Raw genomic sequence first — 18,216 nt, forward strand, 5'->3', positions numbered from 1 at the left:
TTGCTCTGCAAGGGCCGCGGCTTTTGTGGAGCGATGGGTAACGATGCTTCGTGGGTGACTGTTGTTGATGTGTGCAGAGGGTCCCTGGTTCGCGCCCGGGTCGGGGCGAGGGGACGGACTAAAAAGTTATACTGTTACATTGACACAAACCGGTGCGCCTGGAACATACCAACCCTGTTCAAAAGCACTTCAATATTTTGTCTTGACCTTTCACCCTCTGAATGGCACACACACACTCCATGTCTCAATAGTTTCAAGGCTTAAACATCCTTCTTTAACCCGTCTCCTCCCCTTCATCTACACTGACTGAAGTGGATTTAACAAGTGACATCAATAAGGGATCATAGCTTTCACCTGGATTCTCCTGGTCAGTCTATACCATGGAAAGAGCAGGTGTTCCTAATGTTTTGTACACCCAGTGTGCGTACAGGTAGTAGACCTGGGTTCAAATACTATTCGACAATTTCAGAAAAAGTATCTAGGCTTGATTGAGCTTCTCGACATTAAAAAAAATAAAAAAATAAATAGAAAAGTCCCAAAAGTACAAACCCTGGCCATCTGGCATTCGAGGCGGACTGAAGCAAACGCTCAAATCATTTCAAACTACTTTTTAAAAGTATTTGAACCCCAGGTCTGATCTGTAAGGTAGGTAAAACGTTTAAACACACACAGGTAGAGATGGAAAGTAGTCTATATGAATAAATCATGTTCAGATTCATCTTCCCTCACAGTCAACAACCGAAGTGATTCCTTCACCGAGACAAATTCTGACTGTGTGTGTGGTAGTGGTAGTGTGTGTGGTAGTGGTAGTGTGTGTGGTAGTGGTAGTGTGTGTGGTAGTGTGTGTGGTAGTGTGTGTGGTAGTGGTAGTGTGTGTGGTAGTGGTAGTGTGTGTGGTAGTGTGTGCGGTAGTGGTAGTGTGTGTGGTAGTGGTAGTGTGTGTGGTAGTGGTAGTGTGTGTGGTAGTGGTAGTGTGTGTGGTAGTGTGTGCGGTAGTGGTAGTGTGTGTGGTAGTGTGTGCGGTAGTGGTAGTGTGTATGGTAGCGGTAGTGTGTGCGGTGGTGTGTGTGTGTGGTAGTGGTAGTGTGTGTGGTAGTGTGTGTGGTAGTGTGTGCGGTAGTGTGTGTGGTAGTGTGTGCGGTAGTGTGTGCGGTAGTGTGTGTGGTAGTGGTAGTGTGTGTGGTATTGGTAGTGTGTGTGGTAGTGGTAGTGTGTGTGGTAGTGTGTGTGGTAGTGGTAGTGTGTGTAGTAGTAGGGGTGTGTGTGGTAGTGTGTGTGGTAGCGGTAGTGTGTGTGGTAGTGTGGTAGTGTGTGTGGTAGTGTGGTAGTGGGTGTGGTAGTGTGTGTGGTATTGTGTGTGGTAGTGTGGTAGTATGTGTGGTAGTGTGGTAGTGGGTGTGGTAGTGTGTGCGGTAGTGTGTGTGGTAGTGCGGTAGTGTGTGTGGTAGTGTGGTAGTGGGTGTGGTAGTGTGGTAGTGGGTGTGGTAGTGGTAGTGGTAGTGTGTGTAACAAGTCAGAATACATCAGTAGTATAATCAGTAATATCGTATCAAATACTGTAACCTTAACCTTCCCTCAACCTCAACATCTAACCCTAACCTTCCCTCAACATCTAACCTTAACCTTCCCTCAACATCTAAAACTAACCTTCCCTCAACCCTAACCTTCCCTCAACATCTAACCTTAACCTTCCCTCAACATCTAAAACTAACCTTCCCTCAACCCTAACCTTCCCTCAACATTGTGACGAATTGCGATTAACTAAACGCCACGAATTAAATGAATCATTTGACAGCCCTAATTATATGATGGCCGTAACGTAACCACAACGTTGAAGGAATGTTAAAACGCTGTCGTCACAGAATGTTGTTTGAAGGTTGTGGGAACGTTACACATCATAATCCGGAACAGCCGAGTAGCTGATTCCACCGACGGTAGGGGGACTGGAATGTAGAGGGAACAGCCAACAGAACACCGACCCTGAGAGACGGGTGGGGGGAGAGACAGCGCTACTGTTAGAAATATGCTACTATATGTTAAATATTCTTTAAGACTGTGAGAAAAAAAACATGAACAGACGGTTGAACAACACACACACACACACCTCTCCCGAAGACCTCTCTGAGCAGGGCTAGTTTGGGCTTGCGTGTGTGTGGGATGTGTGTCGGTGGCTCAGAGGTGCTGCTGGTGATCGATGTTCTGTCTTTCATCAGTCTGTTCCTCAAATGTTCTATAGGAGTTTCATCTGTTATAATGGACACCAACTGAGAGAGAGGAGGATGGAGAGAGAGGAGGATGGAGAGAGAGAGATGGAGAGAGGAGTATAGAGAGAGGGGAGGATGGAGAGAGAGAGAGGAGGATGAGAGAGAGGAGGATGGAGAGAGAGAGATGGAGAGAGAGGAGGATGGAGAGAGGAGGATGGAGAGAGAGAGAGGAGGAGAGAGGAGGATGGAGATGGAGAGAGAGAGAGAGAGGAGGATGGAGAGAGGAGAGAGGAGAGATGGAGAGAGAGAGGAGATGGAGAGAGGAGTATAGAGAGAGAGGAGGATGGAGAGAGAGAGAGGAGGATGAGAGAGAGGAGGATGGAGAGAGAGGAGGAGAGAGAGGATGGAGAGAGAGGAGGATGGAGGAGAGAGGAGGATGGAGAGAGAGAGAGAGATGGAGAGAGGAGAGGAGGATGGAGAGAGAGAGAGGAGGATGAGAGAGAGAGGAGGATGAGAGGAGAGAGAGAGAGGAGGATGGAGAGAGAGAGGAGGATGGAGAGAGAGAGGAGGGATGGAGAGAGAGAGAGGAGGATGGGAGAGAGAGAGAGGAGGATGAGAGAGAGGAGGATGGAGAGAGAGAGAGGAGGATGGAGAGAGAGGAGGATGAGAGAGAGGAGGAGAGAGAGAGAGGAGGATGGAGAGAGAGAGAGGAGGATGAGAGAGAGAGGAGGATGGAGAGAGATGGAGAGAGAGAGGAGGATGAGAGAGAGAGAGGAGGGAGAGAGAGAGAGAGGAGGAGGATGGAGAGAGAGAGAGGAGGATGGAGAGAGAGGAGGAGAGAGAGAGAGGAGGATGGAGAGAGAGAGAGGAGGATGGAGAGAGAGAGAGGAGGATGGAGAGAGAGAGAGGAGGATGGAGAGAGAGAGAGGAGGATGGAGAGAGAGAGAGGAGGATGAGAGAGAGAGATGGAGAATGGAGAGAGAGAGAGGAGGATGGAGAGAGGAGGAGGAGAGGATGGAGAGAGAGGAGGATGAGAGAGAGAGGAGGAGGAGGATGGAGAGAGAGAGAGGAGGAGGAGAGGAGAGAGAGGAGGAGAGAGAGATGGAGAGAGAGAGAGGAGGATGGAGAGAAGGAGAGAGAGAGGAGGAGAGGAGGATGGAGAGGAGGAGAGAGAGGAGGATGGAGAGAAGGAGAGAGAGGAGGATGGAGAGAGAGGAGGATGGAGAGAGAGGAGGATGGAGAGAGAGGAGGATGGAGAGAGAGGAGAGAGAGAGGAGGATGGAGAGAGAGAGGAGGATGGAGAGAGAGAGGAGGATGGAGAGAGAGAGAGGAGGATGAGAGAGAGGAGGAGAGGAGGATGGAGAGAGGAGGGAGACGAGGATGAGAGAGAGAGAGAGAGAGAGATGAGGAGAGGAGAGAGGAGGATGGAGAGAGATGAGGATGAGAGAGAGATGGAGAGAGAGAGATGGAGAGAGGAGGATGGAGAGAGAGAGAGAGATGGAGAGAGAGGAGGATGGAGAGAGAGGAGGATGGAGAGAGAGATGGAGAGGAGGATGGAGAGAGAGAGAGATGGAGATGGAGAGAGAGAGAGGAGGATGGAGAGAGAGAGATGGAGAAGAGAGAGAGAGGAGGATGGAGAGAGAGAGATGGAGAGGAGGATGGAGGAGAGAGAGAGGAGGATGGAGAGAGAGAGATGGAGATGGAGAGAGAGAGAGGAGGATGGAGAGAGGAGAGAGGAGGATGGAGAGAGAGATGGAGAGGAGGATGGAGAGAGAGAGAGAGATGGAGATGGAGAGAGGAGGATGGAGAGAGAGATGGAGAGGAGAGATGGAGAGAGAGAGAGATGGAGATGGAGAGAGAGATGGAGAGGAGGATGGAGAGAGAGATGGAGAGGAGATGGAGAGGAGGAGAGAGAGAGATGGAGAGGAGATGGAGAGAGAGAGAGAGAGATAGAGAGAGAGAGGAGGATGGAGAGAGAGAGGAGGATGGAGAGAGAGAGATGGAGAATGGAGAGAGAGAGAGGAGGATGGAGAGAGAGGAGGATGGAGAGAGAGGAGGATGGAGAGAGAGATGGAGGAGGATGGAGAGAGAGAGAGATGGAGAGAGGAGGATGGAGAGAGAGAGAGGAGGATGGAGAGAGAGGAGGATGAGAGAGAGAGGAGGATGAGAGAGAGAGGAGGATGAGAGAGAGATGAGGATGAGAGAGAGAGGAGGATGAGAGAGAGAGGAGGATGAGAGAGAGAGGAGGATGAGAGAGAGATGGAGAGAGGAGGATGGAGAGAGAGAGGAGGATGAGAGAGAGAGAGGAGGATGAGAGAGAGAGAGGAGGATGAGAGAGAGAGAGGAGGATGAGAGAGAGAGAGGAGGATGGAGAGAGAGGAGGATGGAGAGAGAGGAGGATGGAGAGAGAGATGGAGAGGAGGATGGAGAGAGAGAGAGATGGAGATGGAGAGAGGAGGATGGAGAGAAAGAGAGGAGGATGAGAGAGAGGAGGATGGAGAGAGAGATGGAGAGGAGGATGGAGAGAGAGAGAGATGGAGATGGAGAGAGAGAGAGGAGGATGGAGAGAGAGAGGAGGATGGAGAGAGAGAGATGGAGAATGGAGAGAGAGAGAGGAGGATGGAGAGAGAGGAGGATGGAGAGAGAGATGGAGAGGAGGATGGAGAGAGAGAGATGGAGATGGAGAGAGGAGGATGGAGAGAGAGAGAGGAGGATGAGAGAGAGGAGGAGGATGGAGAGAGAGGAGGATGAGAGAGAGAGGAGGATGAGAGAGAGAGGAGGATGAGAGAGAGATGAGGATGAGAGAGAGAGGAGGATGGAGAGAGATGAGGATGAGAGAGAGAGGAGGATGAGAGAGAGATGGAGAGAGGAGGATGGAGAGAGAGAGGAGGATGAGAGAGAGAGAGGAGGATGAGAGAGAGAGAGGAGGATGAGAGAGAGAGAGGAGGATGGAGAGAGAGAGATGGAGAGATGGAGATGGAAAGAGAGATGAGATGGAAAGAGAGAGGAGATGGAGAGAGAGAGAGGAGGATGGAGAGAGAGAGAGGAGGATGAGAGAGAGGAGAGAGATGGAGAGAGGGAGAGGAGATGGAGAGAGAGAGAGGAGGATGGAGAGAGAGAGAGGAGGATGGAGAGAGAGAGAGGGGAGGAGAGAGAGGAGGATGGAGAGAGAGAGAGGAGGATGGAGAGAGAGAGAGAAGAGGATGGAGAGAGAGGAGGATGGAGAGAGAGGAGAGAGAGAGGAGGATGAGGGATGGAGAGAGAGAGAGGAGGATGAGAGAGAGAGGAGGATGGAGAGAGAGGAGGAGAGAGAGAGAGGAGGATGGAGAGAGAGAGAGGGGAGGATGGAGAGAGAGGAGGAGGAGAATGGAGAGAGGAGATGGAGAGAGAGATGGAGAGAGGAGGATGGAGAGAGAGAGGAGGATGGAGAGAGAGAGGAGGATGGAGAGAGAGAGAGGAGGATGGAGAGAGAGAGAGAGAGATGGAGAGAGAGAGATGGAGAGAGATGAGATGGAGAGATGGAGATGGAGAGAGAGATGAGGATGGAGAGAGAGAGAGGAGGATGGAGAGAGAGAGAGGAGGATGGAGAGAGAGAGAGGAGGATGGAGAGGGAGAGAGAGAGGAGGATGGAGAGAGAGAGGAGGAGAATGGAGAGAGAGAGGAGAGAGGAGGATGGAGAGAGAGAGGAGGAGAATGGAGAGAGAGAGGAGAATGGAGAGAGAGAGGAGGATGGAGAGAGAAGAGGATGGAGAGAGAGGAGGATGGAGAGAGAGGAGGATGGAGAGAGAGAGGAGGATGAGAGAGAGAGATGGAGAGAGGAGGATGGAGAGAGAGAGATGAGGATGATGGAGAGAGAGAGAGGAGGATGAGAGAGAGAGGAGGATGGAGAGAGAGGAGGATGAGAGAGAGAGGAGGATGAGAGAGAGAGGAGGATGAGAGAGAGATGAGGATGAGAGAGAGAGGAGGATGGAGAGAGATGAGGATGAGAGAGAGAGGAGGATGAGAGAGAGATGGAGAGAGGAGGATGGAGAGAGAGAGAGAGATGGAGAGAGAGGAGGATGGAGAGAGAGGAGGATGGAGAGAGAGATGGAGAGGAGGATGGAGAGAGAGAGAGATGGAGATGGAGAGAGAGAGAGGAGGATGGAGAGAGAGAGAGAGGAGGATGGAGAGAGATGGAGAATGGAGAGAGAGAGGAGGATGGAGAGAGAGGAGGATGGAGAGAGAGGAGGATGGAGAGAGGAGGATGGAGAGAGAGATGGAGAGGAGGATGGAGAGAGAGAGAGATGGAGATGGAGAGAGGAGGATGGAGAGAAAGAGAGGAGGATGAGAGAGAGGAGGATGGAGAGAGAGATGGAGAGGAGGATGGAGAGAGAGATGGAGAGGAGGATGGAGAGAGAGAGAGATGGAGATGGAGAGAGAGAGAGGAGGATGGAGAGAGAGAGGAGGATGGAGAGAGAGAGATGGAGAATGGAGAGAGAGAGAGGAGGATGGAGAGAGAGGAGGATGGAGAGAGCGGAGGATGGAGAGAGAGGAGGATGGAGAGAGAGGAGGATGGAGAGAGAGATGGAGGAGGATGGAGAGAGAGAGAGATGGAGATGGAGAGAGGAGGATGGAGAGAGAGAGAGGAGGATGAGAGAGAGAGGAGGATGGAGAGAGAGGAGGATGAGAGAGAGAGGAGGATGAGAGAGAGAGGAGGAGAGAGAGATGAGGATGAGAGAGAGAGGAGGATGAGAGAGAGATGGAGAGAGGAGGATGGAGAGAGAGAGGAGGATGAGAGAGAGAGAGGAGGATGAGAGAGAGAGAGGAGGATGAGAGAGAGAGAGGAGGATGAGAGAGAGAGAGGAGGATGAGAGAGAGAGAGGAGGATGGAGAGAGAGGAGGATGGAGAGAGAGGAGGATGGAGAGAGAGATGGAGAGGAGGATGGAGAGAGAGAGAGATGGAGATGGAGAGAGGAGGATGGAGAGAAAGAGAGGAGGATGAGAGAGAGGAGGATGGAGAGAGAGATGGAGAGGAGGATGGAGAGAGAGAGAGATGGAGATGGAGAGAGAGAGAGGAGGATGGAGAGAGAGAGGAGGATGGAGAGAGAGAGATGGAGAATGGAGAGAGAGAGAGGAGGATGGAGAGAGAGGAGGATGGAGAGAGAGGAGGATGGAGAGAGAGATGGAGAGGAGGATGGAGAGAGAGAGAGATGGAGATGGAGAGAGGAGGATGGAGAGAGAGAGAGGAGGATGAGAGAGAGAGGAGGATGAGAGAGAGAGGAGGATGAGAGAGAGAGGAGGATGAGAGAGAGAGGAGGATGAGAGAGAGAGGAGGATGGAGAGAGATGAGGATGAGAGAGAGAGGAGGATGAGAGAGAGATGGAGAGAGGAGGATGGAGAGAGAGAGGAGGATGAGAGAGAGAGAGGAGGATGAGAGAGAGAGAGGAGGATGAGAGAGAGAGAGAGGAGGATGGAGAGAGAGAGATGGAGAGAGAGAGATGGAGAGATGGAGATGGAAAGAGAGATGAGGATGGAAAGAGAGAGGAGGATGGAGAGAGAGAGAGGAGGATGGAGAGAGAGAGAGGAGGATGGAGAGAGAGAGAGGAGGATGGAGAGAGAGAGAGGAGGATGGAGAGAGGGAGAGGAGGATGGAGAGAGAGAGAGGAGGATGGAGAGAGAGAGAGGAGGATGGAGAGAGAGAGAGGGGAGGATGGAGAGAGAGAGGAGGAGAATGGAGAGAGAGAGGAGAATGGAGAGAGAGAGGAGGATGGAGAGAGAGGAGGATGGAGAGAGAAGAGGATGGAGAGAGAGGAGGATGGAGAGAGAGAGATGGAGAGAGGAGGATGGAGAGAGAGAGATGAGGATGATGGAGAGAGAGAGAGGAGGATGAGAGAGAGAGGAGGATGGAGAGAGAGGAGGATGAGAGAGAGAGGAGGATGAGAGAGAGAGGAGGATGAGAGAGAGATGAGGATGAGAGAGAGAGGAGGATGGAGAGAGATGAGGATGAGAGAGAGAGGAGGATGAGAGAGAGATGGAGAGAGGAGGATGGAGAGAGAGAGAGAGATGGAGAGAGGAGGATGGAGAGAGAGAGGAGGATGAGAGAGAGAGAGAGGAGGATGGAGAGAGAGAGAGGAGGATGGAGAGAGAGAGAGAGAGATGGAGAGAGAGAGATGGAGAGAGATGAGATGGAGAGATGGAGATGGAGAGAGAGATGAGGATGGAGAGAGAGAGAGGAGGATGGAGAGAGAGAGAGGAGGATGGAGAGAGAGAGAGGAGGATGGAGAGGGAGAGAGAGAGGAGGATGGAGAGAGAGAGGAGGAGAATGGAGAGAGAGAGGAGAGAGGAGGATGGAGAGAGAGAGGAGGAGAATGGAGAGAGAGAGGAGAATGGAGAGAGAGAGGAGGATGGAGAGAGAGGAGGATGGAGAGAGAGGAGGATTGAGAGAGAGAGATGGAGATGGAGAGAGGATGATGGAGAGAGAGAGAGGAGGATGAGAGAGAGAGGAGGATGGAGAGAGAGGAGGATGAGAGAGAGAGGAGGATGAGAGAGAGAGAGAGAGAGAGAGAGGAGGATGGAGAGAGAGGAGGATGAGAGAGAGTAGGATGAGAGAGAGAGAGAGAGAGAGAGGAGGATGGAGAGAGAGAGAGGAGGATGAGAGAGAGAGGATGGAGAGAGAGAGGAGGATGAGAGAGAGAGGAGGATGGAGAGAGAGAGGAGGATGGAGAGAGAGAGGAGGATGAGAGAGAGAGGAGGATGGAGAGAGAGAGGAGGATGAGAGAGAGAGGAGGATGGAGAGAGAGGAGGATGGAAAGAGAGGAGGATGAGAGAGAGAGGAGGATGGAGAGAGAGGAGGATGGAGAGAGAGAGGAGGATGGAGAGAGAGAGGAGGATGGAGAGAGAGGAGGATGGAGAGAGAGGAGGATGGAGAGAGAGGAGGACGGAGAGAGAGGAGGACGAGAGAGAGAGATGGAGAGAGGAGGATGAGAGAGAGAGAGATGGAGATGGAGGATGGAGAGAGAGGAGGATGAGAGAGAGAGGAGGATGAGAGAGAGAGAGAGAGAGGAGGATGGAGAGAGAGAGAGGAGGATGAGAGAGAGAGAGAGAGAGAGAGAGGAGGATGGAGAGAGAGAGAGGAGGATGAGAGAGAGAGGAGGATGGAGAGAGAGAGGAGGATGAGAGAGAGAGGAGGATGGAGAGAGAGAGGAGGATGAGAGAGAGGAGGATGGAGAGAGAGGAGGATGGAGAGAGGAGGATGAGAGAGAGAGGAGGATGGAGAGAGAGAGGAGGATGGAGAGGGAGAGAGGAGGATGGAGAGGGAGAGAGGAGGATGGAGAGGGAGAGAGGAGGATGGAGAGGGAGAGAGAGAGGAGGATGGAGAGAGAGAGAGAGGAGGATGGAGAGAGAGGAGGATGGAGAGAGATGGAGATATGGAGATGGAGAGAGAGAGGAGGATGGAGAGGGAGAGAGAGAGGAGGATGGAGAGAGAGAGAGAGAGGAGGATGGAGAGAGAGAGAGAGAGAGGAGGATGGAGAGAGAGGAGGATGGAGAGAGAGGAGGATGAGAGAGATGGAGATGGAGAGAGAGAGGAGGATGGAGAGAGAGAGAGAGGAGGATGGAGAGAGAGAGAGAGGAGGATGGAGAGAGAGAGAGGAGGATGGAGAGAGAGATGGAGAATGGAGAGAGAGAGGAGGATGGAGAGAGAGGAGGATGGAGAGAGAGGAGGATGGAGAGAGAGGAGGATGGAGAGAGAGGAGGATGAGAGAGAGAGATGGAGAGAGGAGGATGGAGAGAGAGAGAGATGGAGATGGAGAGAGGAGGATGGAGAGAGAGAGGAGGATGAGAGAGAGGAGGATGAGAGAGAGAGGAGGATGGAGAGAGAGAGGAGGATGAGAGAGAGGAGGATGGAGAGAGGAGGATGGAGAGAGAGAGGAGGATGGAGAGAGGAGGATGGAGAGAGAGAGAGGAGAGAGAGAGGAGGATGGAGAGAGAGAGGAGGATGGAGAGAGAGAGGAGGATGGAGAGAGGAGGATGGAGAGAGAGAGAGGAGAGAGAGAGGAGGATGGAGAGAGAGAGGAGGATGGAGAGAGAGAGGAGGATGGAGAGAGGAGGATGGAGAGAGAGAGAGGAGGATGGAAAGAGAGAGAGGAGGATGGAGAGAGAGAGGAGGATGGAGAGAGAGGAGAGAGGAGGATGGAGAGAGGAGGATGGAGAGAGAGAGGAGGATGGAGAGGGAGAGAGGAGGATGGAGAGGGAGAGAGAGAGGAGGATGGAGAGAGAGAGAGAGAGAGGAGGATGGAGAGAGAGGAGGATGGAGAGAGATGGAGATATGGAGATGGAGAGAGAGAGGAGGATGGAGAGGGAGAGAGAGGAGGATGGAGAGAGAGAGAGAGAGGAGGATGGAGAGAGAGTGAGAGAGAGGAGGATGGAGAGAGAGGAGGATGGAGAGAGAGGAGGATGAGAGAGATGGAGATGGAGAGAGAGAGGAGGATGGAGAGAGAGAGAGAGGAGGATGGAGAGAGAGAGAGAGGAGGATGGAGAGAGAGAGAGGAGGATGGAGAGAGAGAGAGAGGAGGATGGAGAGAGAGATGGAGAATGGAGAGAGAGAGGAGGATGGAGAGAGAGGAGGATGGAGAGAGAGGATGATGGAGAGAGAGGAGGATGAGAGAGAGAGATGGAGAGAGGAGGATGGAGAGAGAGAGAGATGGAGATGGAGAGAGGAGGATGGAGAGAGAGAGGAGGATGAGAGAGAGGAGGATGAGAGAGAGAGGAGGATGGAGAGAGAGAGAGGAGGATGAGAGAGAGGAGGATGGAGAGAGGAGGATGGAGAGAGAGAGGAGGATGGAGAGAGGAGGATGGAGAGAGAGAGAGGAGAGAGAGAGGAGGATGGAGAGAGAGAGGAGGATGGAGAGAGAGAGGAGGATGGAGAGAGGAGGATGGAGAGAGAGAGAGGAGAGAGAGAGGAGGATGGAGAGAGAGAGGAGGATGGAGAGAGAGAGGAGGATGGAGAGAGGAGGATGGAGAGAGAGAGAGGAGGATGGAAAGAGAGAGAGGAGGATGGAGAGAGAGAGGAGGATGGAGAGAGAGAGGAGGATGGAGAGAGAGGAGAGAGGAGGATGGAGATGGAGAGAGGAGGATGGAGAGAGAGAGAGGAGGATGGAGAGAGAGAGGAGGATGGAGAGAGAGGAGAGAGGAGGATGGAGATGGAGAGAGGAGGATGGAGAGCGAGAGGAGGATGGAGAGAGAGAGAGGAGGATGGAGAGAGAGGAGGATGGAGAGAGAGAGGAGGATGAGAGGGAGAGAGAGATGAGGATGGAGAGGGAGAGAGAGAGAGGATGGAGAGGGAGAGAGAGAGAGGATGGAGAGAGAGAGAGAGGAGGATGGAGAGAGAGAGAGAGGAGGATGGAGAGAGAGGAGGATGGAGAGAGAGGAGGATGGAGAGAGAGGAGGATGGAGAGAGATGGAGATGGAGAGAGAGAGGAGGATGGAGAGAGAGAGAGAGGATGGAGAGAGAGAGAGAGAGGAGGATGGAGAGAGAGAGAGAGGAGGATGGAGAGAGAGAGAGAGAGAGGAGGATGGAGAGAGAGAGAGAGGAGGATGGAGAGAGAGAGATGGAGAATGGAGAGAGAAAGGAGGATGGAGAGAGAGGAGGATGGAGAGAGAGGAGGATGAGAGAGAGAGATGGAGAGAGGAGGATGGAGAGAGAGAGAGATGGAGATGGAGAGAGGAGGATGGACAGAGAGAGAGGAGGATGAGAGAGAGAGAGGATGGAGAGAGAGAGGAGGATGAGAGAGAGAGGAGGATGAGAGAGAGAGAGAGAGAGAGGAGGATGGAGAGAGAGGAGGATGAGAGAGAGATGGAGAGAGGAGGATGGAGAGAGAGAGAGATGGAGAGAGGAGGATGAGAGAGAGAGGAGGATGAGAGAGAGAGAGGAGGATGAGAGAGAGAGAGGAGGATGAGAGAGAGAGAGGAGGAGGATGGAGAGAGAGGAGGATGGAGAGAGAGAGAGGAGGATGGAGAGAATTAAGTGATCAGGTTAAAACATAAACATGTCCCCAAAGTTTCAGGTCTGCCTCGTTAAGAGAGAACAGTTTCAGGTCTGCCTCGTTAAAAAAGAACAGTTTCAGGTCTGCCTCGTTAAGAGAGAACAGTTTCAGGTCTGCCTCGTTAAAAGAGAACAGTTTCAGGTCTGCCTCGTTAAGAGAGAACAGTTTCAGGTCTGCCTCGTTAAGAGAGAACAGTTTCAGGTCTGCCTCGTTAAAAGAGAACAGTTTCAGGTCTGCCTCGTTAAAAGAGAACAGTTTCAGGTCTGCCTCGTTAAAAGAGAACAGTTTCAGGTCTGCCTCGTTAAAAGAGAACAGTTTCAGGTCTGCCTCGTTAAGAGAGAACAGTTTCAGGTCTGCCTCGTTAAGAGAGAACAGTTTCAGGTCTGCCTCGTTAAAAGAGAACAGTTTCAGGTCTGCCTCGTTAAAAGAGAACAGTTTCAGGTCTGCCTCGTTAAGAGAGCACAGTTTCAGGTCTGCCTCGTTAAAAGAGAACAGTTTCAGGTCTGCTTCGTTAAAAGAGAACAGTTTCAGGTCTGCCTCGTTAAGAGAGAACAGTTTCAGGTCTGCCTCGTTAAAAGAGAACAGTTTCAGGTCTGCCTCGTTAAAAGAGAACAGTTTCAGGTCTGCCTCGTTAAGAGAGAACAGTTTCAGGTCTGCCTCGTTAAGAGAGCACAGTTTCAGGTCTGCCTCGTTAAGAGAGCACAGTTTCAGGTCTGCCTCGTTAAGAGAGAACAGTTTCAGGTCTGCCTCGTTAAGAGAGAACAGTTTCAGGTCTGCCTCGTTAAGAGAGAACAGTTTCAGGTCTGCCTCGTCAAGAGAGAACAGTTTCAGGTCTGCCTCGTCAAGAGAGAACAGTTTCAGGTCTGCCTCGTTAAGAGAGAACAGTTTCAGGTCTGCCTCGTTAAGAGAGAACAGTTTCAGGTCTGCCTCGTCAAGAGAGAACAGTTTCAGGTCTGCCTCGTCAAGAGAGAACAGTTTCAGGTCTGCCTCGTTAAGAGAGCACAGTTTCAGGTCTGCCTCGTTATAAGAGAACAGTTTCAGGTCTGCCTCGTTAAAAGAGAACAGTTTCAGGTCTGCCTCGTTAAGAGAGAACAGTTTCAGGTCTGCCTCGTCAAGAGAGCACAGTTTCAGGTCTGCCTCGTTAAGAGAGAACAGTTTCAGGTCTGCCTCGTTAAGAGAGAACAGTTTCAGGTCTGCCTCGTTAAGAGAGAACAGTTTCAGGTCTGCCTCGTTAAGAGAGAACAGTTTCAGGTCTGCCTCGTCAAGAGAGAACAGTTTCAGGTCTGCCTCGTCAAAAGAGAGAACAGTTTCAGGTCTGCCTCGTCAAGAGAGAACAGTTTCAGGTCTGCCTCGTTATAAGAGAACAGTTTCAGGTCTGCCTCGTTATAAGAGAACAGTTTCAGGTCTGTGCTCGTTATAAGAGAACAGTTTCAGGTCTGTGCTCGTTAAGAGAGAACAGTTTCAGGTCTGCCTCGTTAAGAGAGAACAGTTTCAGGTCTGCCTCGTTAAAAGAGAACAGTTTCAGGTCTGCCTCGTTAAAAGAGAACAGTTTCAGGTCTGCCTCGTTAAGAGAGAACAGTTTCAGGTCTGCCTCGTTAAGAGAGCACAGTTTCAGGTCTGCCTCGTTAAGAGAGCACAGTTTCAGGTCTGCCTCGTTAAGAGAGAACAGTTTCAGGTCTGCCTCGTTAAGAGAGAACAGTTTCAGGTCTGCCTCGTTAAGAGAGAACAGTTTCAGGTCTGCCTCGTCAAGAGAGAACAGTTTCAGGTCTGCCTCGTTAAGAGAGAACAGTTTCAGGTCTGCCTCGTTAAGAGAGAACAGTTTCAGGTCTGCCTCGTTAAGAGAGAACAGTTTCAGGTCTGCCTCGTCAAGAGAGAACAGTTTCAGGTCTGCCTCGTCAAGAGAGAACAGTTTCAGGTCTGCCTCGTCAAGAGAGAACAGTTTCAGGTCTGCCTCGTTAAGAGAGCACAGTTTCAGGTCTGCCTCGTTATAAGAGAACAGTTTCAGGTCTGCCTCGTTAAAAGAGAACAGTTTCAGGTCTGCCTCGTTAAGAGAGAACAGTTTCAGGTCTGCCTCGTCAAGAGAGCACAGTTTCAGGTCTGCCTCGTTAAGAGAGAACAGTTTCAGGTCTGCCTCGTTAAGAGAGAACAGTTTCAGGTCTGCCTCGTTAAGAGAGAACAGTTTCAGGTCTGCCTCGTTAAGAGAGAACAGTTTCAGGTCTGCCTCGTCAAGAGAGAACAGTTTCAGGTCTGCCTCGTCAAAAGAGAGAACAGTTTCAGGTCTGCCTCGTCAAGAGAGAACAGTTTCAGGTCTGCCTCGTTATAAGAGAACAGTTTCAGGTCTGCCTCGTTATAAGAGAACAGTTTCAGGTCTGTGCTCGTTATAAGAGAACAGTTTCAGGTCTGTGCTCGTTAAGAGAGAACAGTTTCAGGTCTGTGCTCGTTAAGAGAGAACAGTTTCAGGTCTGCCTCGTTATAAGAGGTCTTCTGAGGTCTTTTCTGAATGCAAACAACACATTTAACCGAGACTTGACCATACCTGGTCGTAGAAGATGACCATGACGAACACTCCAAACAACACCGACTCAACCAGGAGAATGATGTAGTGAGCTCTGAGAAAGGGGCAACAATGAAAAGACAGAATATACATCACAAAAATTATACTTGTACATCTCTATCCTCTCTATCATCTCTCTCTCGTCCTTCACTCACACAATCAGGTGTTTGCTGGGAGACTCCTCTCCTTCCTTCTCTCCTTCACCGTCTCTCTCGCTCCGTATTCTCCACACCCAGGCTGACACCACCAGAGCCATGGAGTAGAGACTGGCCATACCTGGAGAGAGACGGATGAGCGAGAGAGGGGGATGAGAGAGAGATATGAGAGAGAGAGAGGGATATGAGACGGAGAGATGAGAGAGAGAGGGATGAGAGAGAGAGATGTATGAGAAAGAAAGGGATGAGAGAGAGAGAAAGGGATATGAGAGAGAGAGAGAGGGATATGAGACGGAGAGATGAGAGGGAGGGATGAGAGAGGGAGGGATGAGAGGGAGGGATGAGAGAGGGAGGGATGAGAGAGAGATGAGAGAGGGATGAGAAAGGGATGAGGGAGAGATGAGAGGGATGGGAGAGAGAGGGATGGGACAGAGAGGGATGGGAGAGAGAGAGGGAAGAGAGATAGATGAGAGAGGGATGGGAGAGATGAGAGAGATATGAGAGAGGGATGAGAGACGGAGAGATGAGAGAGAGGGATGAGAGAGGGAGGGATAAGAGAGAGATGAGGGAGAGATGAGAGAGGGATGAGAGAGGGAAGAGAAAGCGAAGGATGAGAGAGAAATGAGAGAGGGAGGGATGAGAGAGGGAATAGATAGATGAGAGAGAGATATGAAATAATAAATCAATCAGTGGAGGCTGTTGAAGGGAGGACGGCTCATAATAATGGATGGAAAGGTCTGACTGCTCAGAGGTGCGTTGGGAAAATGGGTGACCAGTGTGTGTTTCAGGAGAACGGGGTTAGGGTTAGGGTTAGGGGTTAGGGGTTAGGGGTTAGGGTTAGGGGTTAGGGGTTAGGGGTTAGGGTTACCTGATCACAGGACATTAGTTTATCAAATCTCCCCATTTGTTATGTAACTGTACATGATTTAGATACAAGTCCTTTCTTGAGTTTGGCTCTGGGACGTAACAACTGTTGAGATTGTGGAGGAAGAGAGTGTGTGTGTGTGTGTGTGTGTGTGTGTGTGTGTAAGAGTGTGTGTAAGAGTGTGTGTGTGTAAGAGTGTGTGTAAGAGTGTGTGTGTGTGTAAGAGTGTGTGTGTGTGTGTGTGTGTGTGTGTGTAAGAGTGTGTGTGTGTAAGAGTGTGTGTGTGTGTGTGTGTGTGTAAGAGTGTGTGTGTGTGTGTGTGTGTGTGTAAGAGTGTGTAAGAGTGTGTGTGTGTGTGTGTGTGTGTGTAAGAGTGTGTGTGTGTGTGTAAGAGTGTGTGTGTAAGAGTGTGTGTGTGTGTGTGTGTAAGAGTGTGTGTGTGTGTGTGTAAGAGTGTGTGTGTGTGTGTGTAAGAGTGTGTGTGTGTGTGCGTGTAAGAGTGTGTGTGTGTGTGTGTGTGTGTGTGTGTGTGTAAGAGTGTGTGTGTGTGTGTGTAAGAGTGTGTGTGTGTGTGTCCCACAACTGTTGGGGGTAAAGATGTTAGGGACAATATTGGATGAACAATAATAATAATAATAATAATAATTGTAATTGTAATTGTCATTGTAATTGTAATTGTTTGCTAAAATAATAATTGCTTGACAAAAAAACGTAACACAATCCTGGTTATACGCAATAATCCTAACTGTCAACATTATTATTATTATTATTATTATTAATTGCTAATCACGGAAATTAAGATATGCAAGATTTGTTTGAATATACATATGTACACTACTGTTCAAAAGTTTGGGGTCACTTAGAAATGTCCTTGTTTTTGAAAGAAGAAGAAGCACATGTTTTTGTCCATTAAAATAACATCAAATTGATCAGAAATACAGTGAAGACATTGTTCATGTTGTAAATGACTATTGTAGCTGGAAACTGCTGATTTTTTAAATGGAATATCTACATAGGCGAACAGAGGCCCATTATCAGCAACCATCACTCCTGTGTTCCAATGGCACGTTGTGTTAGCTAACCCAAGTTTATCATTTTAAAAAGCTAATTGATCATTAGAAAACCATTTTGCAATTATGCAATTATGTTAGCACAGCTGAAAACTGTTGTTGTGTGGAATTATGTCATACAAGGAGCTAACAACAATATATGGAAAAATCCCAAAATTACAACCAACTAAGAGGCAAGTGGAAGGGGGAGGAAGTAGGGAACTTGTCTGTCAGCATTAAAGACCATAATTGGTTAAAGAAAACTTAGATAAAAGATAAATAAATAGATAGAATAGAAGATAAATAAAAGTATGCCTGTTTAATTTAAAAGGACAAGACAAAATTGACAGAGGTGCCATATAGATTTTAAACTAGTTGGGAAGAGATCCGATTCCAAGGTGGTTCATGAACTGATACGCAAAAATGAAGCCGGATTCAAAACTTAGAATCTTTCCATTTAAATTATTATACAAAATAATAAATATATTTTCATTTGCTTTAAACTTTTTTGGTTACTACGTGATTCCATATGTGCTATTTCATAGTTTTGATTTCTTTACAATGTAGAAAATTGTATAAAAAAAAAAATTAAGAAAAACCCTGGAATGAGTCGTTGTGTCTTTTGACTGGTTCTGTATATATATATATATATATATATATTATATGTGCCCCAAAAAATATAATATAATAGTCATTTCCAACATTAACAATGTCTACACTGTATTTCTGATCAATTTGATGTTATTTTAAATGGACAATAAGTGATTTTCTTTCAAAAATAAGGACATTTTCTAAGTGACCCCAAACTTTTAAACGGTAGTGTACATATATAAATATATATATCCCCCCCAAAAAAATATATATATGGGGGATTGGAAATGATACAATTACATTGATGGAAGCTACAATATATCTGCAGTATCAAAGCTGATCCACCTTCATTTGGGAGGACAGGTTTGTGGTAATGGCTGGAACGGAGCGAACGGAATGGGATCCACCTTCATTTGGGAGGACGGGTTTGTGGTAATGGCTGGAACGGAGCGAACGGAATGGGATCCACCTTCATTTGGGAGGACGGGTTTGTGGTAATGGCTGGAACGGAGCGAACGGAATGGGATCCACCTTCATTTGGGAGGACGGGTTTGTGGTAATGGCTGGAACGGAGCGAACGGAATGGGATCCACCTTCATTTGGGAGGACGGGTTTGTGGTAATGGCTGGAACGGAGCGAACGGAATGGGATCCACCTTCATTTGGGAGGACGGGTTTGTGGTAATGGCTGGAACGGAGCGAACGGAATGGGATCCACCTTCATTTGGGAGGACGGGTTTGTGGTAATGGCTGGAACGGAGCGAACGGAATGGGATC

General features: G+C 49.5%; 1 protein-coding gene across 2 annotated transcripts in view; it reads right to left on the reverse strand.

Moving 5' to 3' along the window:
- Positions 1–1,498: 1,498 nt before the first annotated feature.
- Positions 1,499–18,216, reverse strand: part of LOC139379512 (palmitoyltransferase ZDHHC3) — a 75,202-nt gene continuing 58,484 nt past the window's right edge. The window contains exons 6-10 of one of the 2 annotated variants that reach the window (XR_011628392.1): positions 14,936–15,056; positions 14,763–14,835; positions 2,105–2,264; positions 1,683–1,980; positions 1,499–1,580 (exon numbers count right to left, since the gene is read on the reverse strand). Coding sequence is in view for 1 of the 2 variants with exons in the window: in XM_071122330.1 (XP_070978431.1) it covers positions 1,889–1,980; positions 2,105–2,264; positions 14,763–14,835; positions 14,936–15,056 (446 nt within the window). In the remaining variant the exon portion in view is untranslated. Of the gene's footprint in view, positions 1,581–1,673; positions 1,981–2,104; positions 2,265–14,762; positions 14,836–14,935; positions 15,057–18,216 lie in introns of those variants that run through there. The other variant, XM_071122330.1, reaches the window with a different exon arrangement.

The sequence above is a fragment of the Oncorhynchus clarkii genome, chromosome 21 (genome assembly GCF_045791955.1).
Source record: "Oncorhynchus clarkii lewisi isolate Uvic-CL-2024 chromosome 21, UVic_Ocla_1.0, whole genome shotgun sequence".
Classification (NCBI taxonomy): domain Eukaryota; kingdom Metazoa; phylum Chordata; class Actinopteri; order Salmoniformes; family Salmonidae; genus Oncorhynchus; species Oncorhynchus clarkii.